This window comes from Sitodiplosis mosellana, unplaced genomic scaffold, assembly GCF_009176505.1.
Source record: "Sitodiplosis mosellana isolate CC-2019 unplaced genomic scaffold, AAFC_SMos_1.0 Smas_scaffold_6197, whole genome shotgun sequence".
Taxonomy (NCBI): Eukaryota; Metazoa; Arthropoda; class Insecta; order Diptera; family Cecidomyiidae; genus Sitodiplosis; species Sitodiplosis mosellana.
The window spans coordinates 8778434-8790806 of NW_022601438.1; the positions used below are offsets into that span (position 1 = coordinate 8778434).

At 37.6% G+C, this 12373-nt stretch overlaps 1 protein-coding gene across 2 annotated transcripts in view; it reads right to left on the reverse strand.

The window, feature by feature from the left end:
• Nucleotides 1-12373, reverse strand: part of LOC129577326 (uncharacterized) — a 113983-nt gene that overhangs the window by 61045 nt on the left and 40565 nt on the right. The window contains exon 2 of one of the 2 annotated variants that reach the window (XM_055464128.1): nt 7179-10792. In XM_055464128.1, coding sequence (XP_055320103.1) covers nt 7179-7239 — 61 coding nt within the window. In that variant the 5' untranslated portion in view covers nt 7240-10792. The remainder of the gene's footprint in view (nt 1-7178; nt 10793-12373) is intronic. The other variant, XM_055464129.1, reaches the window with a different exon arrangement.

Consider the following 12373-nt stretch of genomic DNA (forward strand, 5'->3'; position numbering starts at 1 on the left):
GTATACACACATACTCGAATCGTTGTTGCATCATTCAATATGATTAATTGATAAACTACATTTATGTGCCAAGCGACTTTTGTACAGAAATATCATATCATTATGCATTTTTTTTAAAAACATAACGCTCTGTTCACTTCAACAACATTTAATTATAATTAAATAACAATACAATTTAATTGGAAATTGCATGCATTGCTGTCGCTTGCTGTGCGCTCAATATTTATGAACAATCTCCCATTCATTTCTTTGTGTCTCTCTTCCATTCGCATTCGCACGCACACACACTTTGTCTCCCTCTCTGCCTCATTCATCGTTTCACTTCAACAATGAAGGCAAATCCGCAACAATCCATCACTTTGAACACTTTTCAACAGACATTTTCGTTGCGGCTAATTAATTTATTCCGAGTTCTCTGTAATCAAAATCACAAGAACGAATTGCTTCAGTAGAATAGGGACTACAGAAAAAAAACACACACCAATAGGAAGAATAGCGAGAGCGAGTGAGAGAGTGAGAAAGCGAGAAAACGAATTTGCATACAAACTAAAAGCGATTTGAGCTTTTTCCATTTTGTTGTTGCATTGTGAATTTTTTGAACTGATGTTATTTTCTATATACATACACACACATAGCTTGAGCTTTTTCCACGTCGACGACAAGAGGCGCGCATAAAAGGAGATGAGAAGAAATATCATGAGCGCACGAATAAACGAACGGAATGGCGAAATGAGAATCTTGTCGTGGTAAATATTCAGAGTAATTTAAGACATTTCAGCAACGAACTCAATGACCGCAACCTTTTAAAAGTTGGAAGAAGTAAAACTTTCTTACTTTCACATAGAGAGTGAGCATGAATTGGTTGGGCTTGTAGCTAACATAACATAGTACTTTTTTTTCGTGGTTAAATTCCAAAAAAGTATGCACAGGCACATACACATCAGTGTCGCGTTAACTATAGAGACGATTGAGGCAATTGCCTCAGGGCACCACGCATTTGGGGGCACTACAAAGAGAGAAAATGAAAAAAATTGTTGATATTTTGGTGTTCTAAGAAAAATAATCATGCTATGAAAAGCTGTTTATGGTGCCCCATAAAGTGCTGTTTTTTAAAAAAAAATCTCGCTCGCTACCGCTCGCATTAAAAATAAATAAATACAGGAAATTTGCGCACAGCAATAACACCGTGTGACAAAATAAAAGTTGTTGTTTTGCACATTGGGGTTTTGAATGCAAGATTTTAGAGGACCTCAAAACAAACATTTCTGCATCATTACTTTTTCCGGATGACGTGTTAATAAGAAAGTTATCGATTTTGGTAGGTCTAAGGTAGCGCCTATCAACATATCACAGTGAAATTTGGTTTAGAGCTCTAAAATTATGATAGAAACCTACATTACTTGAAAGGTGAGACCTTTCCATAAATTTTGGTATCCTATTTATCAAAATCGGTTGGGAGGTTCGCGAGATATAGCAAAACACATGTTTGAACTCACCAAAACTGAAAAATAGCAAACTTTGTTCGGCGACTATACTTTCTTGCAGATAAAACTGCAATTTAGGTATTGGAATCTAATTTTTTCATAAAAAAACTAATCCATACCAAATTTGAAGCCAATCGGATGAAAAAATAAGGTACCTCTCGAACAAATGTTCGATTTTTGTTCGAAAAATAGCCGAATTTATTTTTATCTTTTTTTCAAACATGTTTTTTGCTATATCTCGCGAACCTCCCAACCGATTTTGATAAATAGGGTACCAAAATTTATGGGAAGGTCTCACCTTTCAAGTCATGTAGGTTTTTATCATAATTTTAGAGCTCTTAACCAAATTTCACTGTGATATGTTGATAGGCGCTACCTTAGACCTACCAAAATCGATAACTTTCTTATTCACACGTCATCCGGAAAAAGTAATGATGCAGAAATGTTTGTTTTGAGGTCCTCTAAAATCGTGCATCCAAAACCCCAATGTGCAAAACAACAACTTTTATTTTGTCACACGGTGTAATACCTACTGTTATTTTTTTTCTTTTTTTTTGCTGCATGTTGCATATAAAATTAAAATCTAGACTTAATTAACTTATATTCAATTGAATCTAGATAACCACTTTATTTTTCTTCGGTTCTTCAACAAAACAAATTCTTCTATTATTTCATCCATATCTAAAGAATCCAGAACTTCGTTTTGAATCGACATCAAGGCAAATGCATTCAGTTCCTTATCCGTCCGCAATGTATCTTTTATGTATTTTACCTTCGAAAAAGAACGTTCATCTGGCCCGTTTTTAATGAACAACGATGTAAAAATTCGCAGCATAACATCAATATTCGGGAAAACGGCTTGAAGTTGTTCTTCATGGATTTTCAAATGGATTGAAGCGTGCGAAACAAGAGTACCGGAACTTTCGAAGAAATATTGTTTGACGATTTCGCATTCAGAAATCAATTCGTTTGCATCAAGACCATTTTCATAGAAGGATGCAATTTTATTACAAGCCTTTTGAGATTTGATCGATGTTCAATTTGTTTAATTTAGTTATAAAACTAAATTTGTCGTTTATTTGAAGATAACTTCCCATTCGAGTCTTGTCGTAATGTCGCGAATAGCGAATTAAGAAGTCTCATTGCGATTGTGTGGTGTGTACTGCCACTTTACTGTTGAAAATTTACATGCTCAATGGTGAATATAAAACATGAAGAGTGTTGAACTTTGTACTAATATTTAAGTGAAACATTTGAAACAGTGTTAAAATTGCAACTGATTTTTAAAAAAAATTCAAAGGGCACCAACAAATTTTAGCCTCAGGGCACCACAAAACATTAACTCGGCACTGAATACCCATTCACTGCGGTTTCGCGTTGAATATGATTTTTGTATGCTTAATTCTAAGGCGACCAAAGTTATAATATATTAACAATGCATTTAGCCATTTTTAGTATCACTGAGCCATCGTCTCGTGGCTTGTCTAGCAAATTGGCTTTAAGTGTTTCATTGAAATTGAAACGCTTGAAGTGATACGCAGCAACATTTTTTTCGACTTTTCTTCACTCAATTTTTCTTCTTTCTATTCATTCCATCTTTTCGTTTTCATCTGCTCATTCCAACGTATATTTTTGTCTATTTATCGAGAAAAAAAAATGTTGGTAGCGACTTTGTCGGTAATCCAGCCACTTGATTGTACTTCCGAATCGGTCGAGTTTTTGTTTCAACGTACCGTATTCGTATCTAATTCGTTATGAAAGGCAGAAGTTGTGTGTGTGTGTGTGTGTGTGTGTGTGTATGTGTTATTGTAATAGCTGCCCTGTAATTAAAGCGTTTTGTTAATTTTTCCACTTTTTCCAAAGTTTACATCGATTCCTGTCCCTCGTTGGCTTACGGCCCGCTCATTCAGTGCAAAATAAAGAAAAATGCCAATGTAATCAAGTATTGGAAGTTAATATAAATGCAAATTGTGCCTCAATACATCATTTTCTATGATACCGGAATATGGAAAATGGGAAAGAACGCGCCAGTCAAGCAAGCCAGTCAGGCAGCCAAGCAGCCGGTTCAGGGAGTGAGGCAGAGCAACGGCAACCAGAACTTGTGATATGAATCGCTATTATTCAAACTTTTGACAAGCAGATAAATTCAAAGCGCTTGCGGTATTTATTGCGTTCTGATGTGAGTTGCGGTTAAATTAAATATTTTAATTGTAACATATTGCAGCACTTTGCTCATTTGATTTGGAATATAGTATAATAATATGCGGATGATGCAAGAGAGACAGAGAGAGACAGAGAGAGAGAGAGAGAGACAGAGACAGAGAGAGAGAGAGAGAGCGAACGACCCGGAGAGTACATTAGTCAAAGTTATTTTCTCGTATCAGTCAGTTATTGACATTGATTTTACATTTTACACTAATGAATCGAAAGGCACAACTAAATTGGAATATCATAACAAGAACATTGAATTAGCAACAGCAGCAGCAACAACAGCAACAGTATCACATAAAAAATCAACATGAAATGCGCTCGGCATGGCAACATCGACACGCGCGCATACATATTTTGATGGAGAGATGGGAGAGAGCGAATGCACGCGCGAAACGCACACAGACAACATTTGCCGAATAGTCAGTTTGATGGGTGAAAAGTCGACACATCATTATTGGCTGTGGAATTAAATCGGTGGCAAAATGTTTCGGTAGGCAAAAACGAATGACATGTAATAAAATTCATGCATTTGACGAGAGAGTGTGTGTGTATGTGAGTGCGAATGAGAGGTAGAGCTGGAATGGGACCTGCTAATATAATTACAGTCATTTATTATCGAAACTGAGATCTGGCTGTTGATGTTAACCAGTATCGATAAATTGTATTGCTGCGCCAACGCTCGCGCCCTTTTATTACGACCAGAATTTAAATTCGGAGCATTCACCAAATCACTAAATTAAACCACAAAAAACGAAATATTTATCAATAAGCAGAGCGTCACATTTTTCTCACACGCACACGGTTGCGAAAGTGTGGCGAGAGAGAGAGAGAGAGAGAATGGGAAAAAATAATCGAAAATTTCCATGTTCGGTTGTCATTTAATGGCGTTCTTGTTTCCATCACAGTTATATTATTCTCGGTGTGTGTGTGTGTTTTTGTGTGTTGTGTTTTTCCCTTACTTTTCATCTCCGTTGTGTTTGCGGTGTATCTGTTTCATTTTTGGCTGGTGCCAATGATAATAACCATGGAATTCGTTCGGAAAATTTGGATCGTAAATTTGAACGAGGCTCGACAGTGAAACGAGAAAATGAAATTTGTATGTATGTATGTATATTGTATATTGTGTATAGCAAATAGCATAAACAATCAGGCGATACTCTTTTTTGTGTCTTCAATATGATTTTTTTACAGTCCTTTTCTTATAATCTCCGCCACATTAAACATATACATGCACAATGATAAAGAAGTAGCAATTGCTGCGGGCCATAGACTGAACGGAGCCCACGAATGAAAATATCGAATACGAATACGAAGAAAACTATGAAGAAAAAAAATGTGAAGAAAACATGCATTTGCAGAGCATTCGCAGAAGAGAAAGAAGAGAAAAATAACGACAACAACAACGCACACTCCCATACAATACGAGAAAATATTCATTTCCAGCATTCGATTTGTTGGTTTGCTTGTTTTCTACCTAGCCGATGGCCCCACGATTCAAACATTTTGTGATTTGTGTGTTATACAAAATGGTTTTATCCCGTATAACGGATTGGAAATAACGGATCGACGCATCTTTCTTACTTTCTGTTTTCTGCGTTCCACTCAAATCCGTTTTGACTTTGTTTTGTCGATTTTGCGCTGCTTGCCCGCAGAATGAGTTTTTTCATTCATTTTTGCAATAATTTTTTTGTGGAAGTCAACAGCAACACATTTTCTACCTTTCGTAATTTTTTTTTTCCTTTATTAATAGCTCTTGGCTGGAAATTGTTGGAAAATTATTGGGAAAAATGAATGTGGATGCAGAGCAAAGTAAAGTTTTAGATTTGTCATGACAATAAAGCAAGTTATCTAGCCAATGCTACCTTTGGTCCGTGGCCGGGAGGGCGGGCGGATGGTCGGTCGGTCGGTCGGTCGTACGAAGACGGTGAATAGAGAGTAAGACACGCTCTGTTTGCATGCTTGTAGTCAATTCGGTTGTACCAATAAATAGAACTGATAAAAGCGATGAGAAAGCATCTCAAACTACAATCGAGACTATGATTGCATATTTTCGAACGGAGCGAGTGTGAAGGGACAACTGTTCTTGGTTTTGACGATTTTCGGTGGATGTTTCAAGTGTGGGTATATTTTTCTGCACTTTTTGTTGCGTGGTTGTGTCTCAGAGAGAAAGAGAAATTCTGCTGGCTCTGATATAACTGAGAAAGTGCTGAAATTGAAATAGATTGGCATTTTTTCTTATTGTTGTTGTTGTCGGTCGCTTCCATTCCGTTTCGTTTTATTAAGTTGTCTCCGGTTGTGAATTGTTGATGTCAATGTTACAAACCCAGTGCGCCACGGTCGAGATTTTTCGATTTTGAACGAATACGTGAGCGAATGAATGAGATAGAGAGGGAGGTAGAGACCAAAACTCGATCTCTCGGTGTTTGTATGTATGTGTCTATGTTATGCTTTCACATGCGAATTGAAACTGAAATAACAGCACACAACCATGAAAGTTAAATTGAAGTCAATTTAATCGGAATCGGAAAAACGATGAACACAAAATTGATGGTGATGCGAACGACTCTCCGTTTTGTATCTGAAATAAATCTGATGGAATTTCCATTGATTCTGTCTCTTTCTGCTCGTTCTCTCTCGATTTTTATTTATGTTTTCGTTTCGGGGGGCTCTGGATTCGAATTCGGCTTGAGGAAAAGAACGAGCAAGAAAAAGAGAAGAGAAATTCTCCATAGACAATTTTCAATGACATATCTTTCACTAGATCGTCTCGTATTCTCCATTGTCTACTTATGTTGTTGGGACCCTGATTATGTAACTACTTGGTTCATTCACCGGCAAATGCCAAGGAAAAATGATTAAGAGCAACAACAATACTTCCGTTGCAATGGCAATACAAGACAACGAGTGAAGCGAAAGAGACGGTGTGAGAGAGAGAGAGAGAGAGAGAGAGAGAGAGAGAGCAAAAGCGTTTTTAAGCAGCTGTAATACTTCCGTTGTCAGCATTTCGCAATGGGATCTCAAGTGAAAATACGCGCACAGTAAGAACAACATTCAAAGAGGAAGTATTGATTTAGCGAGGGAACGCGAGCGCGCGCGCGAGAGAGAGAGAGAGAGAGAGAGAGCAAGTGATAATAATGTTCGATTATACGAAACGCTCTTCGCTTCAATGTGCAATTTATCGGTTTTCATGCATAACTAAAAGCAGCCGCGCGCTCCGCATTTTATATTGAATCCCGGTGAATGGGATCCGTTTTGCACTTGCCGCTTCTAGCACACACACACACTGAAAACATGGAAGGAAGAGTGTAACGACAACCAAAATAAAAAAGGAAACGAAACGAAGTAAAAAAAAAAGCACGAAGACTATATAGATCTTCATGGTGGAGGAGAACTGAACCGAAAAGAACAGAAAAGAAACAGGAGCTCAAAGCCGTGAGAAACCGCTTAATGTCTAGTAATAAAGGAAATGTTCATGGTACTTACATTGTAATGCGATAAAGCAACTAAAGAATATCCAAAGGCGGTAGTCGAATTGCGATATCATGACGTCATTCCTAACGCGATAATGTGTTTGGCTAGGTCGCTGTTTTGATGAGATTTTCGTGTTGATTTGCTGATTATGTTGGTGATATTGTTTATCGTTTGTGGCCGTTATTGTTTGGCACACACTATCGTCGACTTTAGCCTCAGTTCCTACTTCTGCGTCTTCGTTTTCGTTTTCGTTCACTTTGCGATTGAATCGCGGTGATTCGAGTGATTGCTCCGTCTTGAAGTTAGCTTTTAATACATGCACTTTCACACATTGGCTACGGTAATTCAACCGAACCAACAATTCTGCGTTCACGCTCTGAATCACGGCCTATCGATAAACGCGTTTTATGTCGCTACTGCAACTACTGCTGCCGCTGCTGCTGCTGCTGCTTTAATTTATTGAGCGCGCGACTCTTTGTGTTGGGTAACTAAATTTATTTCGTTCGACTGATAATAATGTTTAATAACTATTTTCGTCGACGGCGACAGTTTATTTTCGGTAGTTTATTAGACGGAAAATGCGTGGCATTGATTTAATGCACGGATCTTTTTAATACACTGGTAAATAGCGTGTCGTTGTCGTCGTTTTCGACGTTGTTGTCGTCGTTTTGTGCTTTATTATTGCTGTTTCTTTTATTGACGTGATTATTATTGTTTTTGCCAAAGTATACTTAATCCCATCAAACGAGCGATTTTATTCAACGCACTAAATTGATTTGACTTTCAATGCAAATATAATTAGCATTTATTTTCAGTCTTTCGAAGTGGCCGTTGTCTAGCCGAGTTCTTGGTGTATATTTTGTGTCGTAAGATTGCTGTAAAGTGTCCTTGTCGCAAGCGATTAAATTGATACGTGCGCGCACGTGCGCGGCTGTGGTGTGTCGAAAAGGCTTTCGGTAGGGAAATGAGGAAGAAAGAAGTAAGCAAAGCGTTCCGTTTTTCAGCGACTGATTATTGCACGATAATTTGTGTCATTGCCAAAATGGTCGATGTTTATTACGTTTTAAATATGCTCGGACACCACTCTCAATTTCCAGGTTTATTCCCATAAAATCTATCAGAGTGCGTAGTGGAAAAAGTGCTGAGGCTCGCGTTTGCCGCCGCCGCTACCACAATGCTCTCTTACTCTCAATAGAGTCGAAAAGTTTCGTAGCAACAAATTTACCGCACTTAATTTCACCCCCAAAATGTAATACAAATGAGTAAATGCGAAAAATGGTCTTTAATGGTTATTGTTGTGAATGTTTTATTGATGTTACTGCTGCCGTTATTCAGCGATTTGGAGTGCTGTTGTGTCGGGGACCATTTACCTCTAATTCAACGTTTTTCGCATTGATTTAGTGTATGTGTGCTTGATGAAAAGTGCCGCTTGTTACTATGTTTGGTTGCTGTTTTCGCTTTTTCGAATTGGAAAATTTTCATCATTTATTTAAACTCTCTTCATGGGTACATGTGCGGACAACACGCGTGTATATATATACGAAATCTATGAGGGTAAGTGTAGTTAGAGTATGTGTGTGCTTTTGTTTGGCTTGTGTGTACTGGCAAAATGAGCGCCGCGTATGTCTATTCCTATCCACCTCCTATAAAAATGACTTGCCTCTGTTCGGCTTGATTCGGTTATTGTTTGTAATGTACATAATTATACCATAAAAGCGCGTGTAAATCGTGTAGCGTGTTGACACTCTATGCGCTTAATGTGCGAAGCACGATCTGCCTCACTAACTTGCTCTCGATTACTCTTTTCTGTGCGGTTGTTGCCGTTGTTGTCATGTTCGCAGACGTTGTTGTTATTGTCAGAGCTCACTCTTTGTCGTCGTTACAGCTTCATAAACGATTTCACTTATGATGCGGTTTTTATCACTCAGTGTCTTGTGTATGTGCATGTGTAATTGTCCAATAAAATGTCTATCCCTCTGGCAAACACATTCAAATATAACAGAGACAGACAGCGGCCGTTGAGCACGTTGACGAATGACAAATTGATTTAATTATGAAAAATTATTAATTGCAGTTTATTGTTTATATGCGTGAGTGCACACCACAGCGACTACTTCATTCATACTTTAATGAGCTTTAACACACACACACACACACGGAAAAATGGAATGGCTTTTTCGATGCCGTGCCACGTTTCGATCTACACCACTTCTGTCTGTTCGTACGTTCTCTGTCTGTTCGGCTTATAATACCAATTAAAGTCAGGAACTTATTTCTGTTTGTTTTTTTTTGTCCTTCTTCTAAATATCGTTAAGTTGCAGTTTTTAGTTGGTTTTAGAGTTTCACACTGAATCTTCTTATTCTTTGCGCCGTAGTTCACTGTTAATGTAGCGCATTAGGGACTTTATGGATGCTGAATTTTTATGCAATTGTTATGTGTGAACACAAGTGCACCATGTGCAATGAACAATGCTGTCCCACAATTTTCACTCAATAAACACAGTGGCGTCACCACTATTTGTATCGTTGTCCGGCTGACGTTTTCTCTGTGCTTGATCTGTGTGTTTCACGTTCCGTGCGCGTTTCGCTTTTTATGCACACTCGGTTGAACGCCGGATTTTTTTTTTGTATTTAAATAAAATGTGTGTGAAATACAATTGTTTGGTGGGAGGAAAACTTGATTCGTGTGTGTGTGTGTGTTTTTCCTCTCGTTCCTGGTTATCCGTTAAATATTATAATAATTCACACAAAACGAGGGGATGATACACAATGGGGTCGATAGCCAGCGGGAATAAAATAAAAAGTCATTGCTCACATTCGCGCACATTAAACTCTTTTTCACCAAATTAATTTCAATTGAATTTTTCGGTCTATCAATTTATTTTGAACACATATACTTTTTGCCACAGTTATTTGCGGTTTTTCGCTCTCTCTCAACCCGAAATTTTCTGGATTCATCAGTCGTTATCGTTATCACTATTATTATCTCAAACGCTCGCGCAAATTATTTGGTCGGTTCAAAGTTTGATTGAATTTATTAACTATACATTTTTAATATATATAATTGTTTATAGCCTGTAATGAGAACAGTAATTGTGTTGGTTTTATGTGTGTACGCACAATTTTTTGTCCTGTCTTTTTGCTGCCGTTTTTCGGTCGGCCTGTCAATGAGGCGCCGATGGATTTAATTTTGTTCTGTTTTCGTCGGGCATTCAGCATATAAAATGTTTAATAATTTATTGCGTCAGAGCTCTTTTGTTCTTAGCAAAATGGTTGAAATTTTTTAATTCAATTCTTAGGCTCGATGTTCAAGTGCAATTCAATTAACGAAAACAGCAGTCAATTTTTTGTGTTCTGGATATTTTAACTATTAAATGTTGTAAGCATTCTTTTTTCATCCTCTTGTATGCTCAATTGTTTTTTTTTTTCCCGTTCACTTGATGATTTTCAGCTTTTATTTTTAGCATGAATCTGAGATGGCTTTTGATTATGTTGCCGTTAGCTTTTTTCTGCTTCAGTTTGTTTTAGATGGAACGCGTCAAGGCGAATGCCAGGAGTGGTTGAGTGCTCTGCTGGGCGTGATGTACACGGATAGTTATGTGGAAAAAATTATTAAATCAGGCTATCTGGAAAAAATAAAGTCGAGCGGGGAAAAAATGGTTTAATATCAGAAAAATCTATGTGAAAATGATTATAATACTTTTAATTAGTATGAAAAAAAGGGAATTGCATGAGCTAACGGGCAGTTCATATAATTCATGATCTAAATGGGGGGCAATGCCCAAAAATTGGATTATTATATGGTAATGAATCCTAGCAATTAGAGTTGGCTGACACATTTTAAATTTTTCATCATCAAACAAACGCCAAAAATGAGCAGCGACATTAGTGATGACAACAACAGCAACAGCAACAGCAACCAAAAGAGAGAGAGATAGAAAGAGAGAGGGAGAGTGGGCGAGAGAAAAATTGTTCAAAACAAACAAATGTCAGCCATATGAGAAGCCATTATGACATGCTGAAAGGTCGTAGTAAAGACCACATCGATTCAACTGGATCCATTAGAGTAATTGTTCCTGAACCTCTGCATGCACATCCACTCAGACACAAACACAAACACATGCATATCACATGCGATTTTTATGCTCAATGTATTGTTTTTGTGTATGTCAACATTAGACATATTAATAGCCGAGAAAATACTCTGTAAATATTTATGTTCACTTTCATGTCATCGCAATTCGCTGTTTCGAGCCTTTTCTTTCTGGACATGAACAACAACGGCTAGGATAATAAAGGACAGAAGGCAAAAAATAGATTTCGGCTGAAACATGACATGATTCCTTTGCTTTGGAATCCATAAGGCAAACGATGTCAATTCCATACATGCATATTGAGTCGTCCAGCAAAAAACCCACTTAAATTAGAATGATCTAACACTGGACGAGGAAAAAACTCAACCGCTTAGATGGCAACAACAAAAACAAAAACAACAAAAGCAATGGCAATTCACAATTGTGTGATGTGAGCGCCACTCCGTTCAAGTGAAGTTGCTAAGATTCACATCTTAGGCAACATGAAAATATTCGATGTCATTCAATTGCTTTCTGGTTTCATGCGAAAATACTATACCATATTTACTGTCCCTGAGGTAGATGCATATACCATGCAATGGTTATTTACAAAATAGTAGAACATAAATTTTGCTGATGGCCATCCATCTTCATCGGTGTGTTGTTGAATTATTCACACAATAGTTGCAATCGTTCGAAGACTCATACACACACACACAGTCACAGACACACAATCAAAATTCCATTTTTATACCCTTTTGACCGAAATCACCACACACAGATGCATTCTGTGCAATTACACATTGCAATTCATGTGTGCAGTGACACAGACAAAATCCGAGCGAGATGGAAAAGTTAATTCTTCGATACATGGAATTGTGTGTGAGACACTGGGAAAATAGCTAGAAATTGGGCCAAACATTTTTTTTGTTCTGATCAAATGACAATCAGTCAGCCGGTGAGCAGAGTTTGTTTGAGTTTCAACCGAAAGAATGGTCAGTTCATTGGATCAAATTTCAGGCAACATCAAAAAATAGAACGTGAGTGAGAGAGGGGGGAAATGCACATTTTAAATTGATATCGGGTCAAATCGATTCATAATTTTTATTGTCTGCTTTTGTGCCATTATCATCT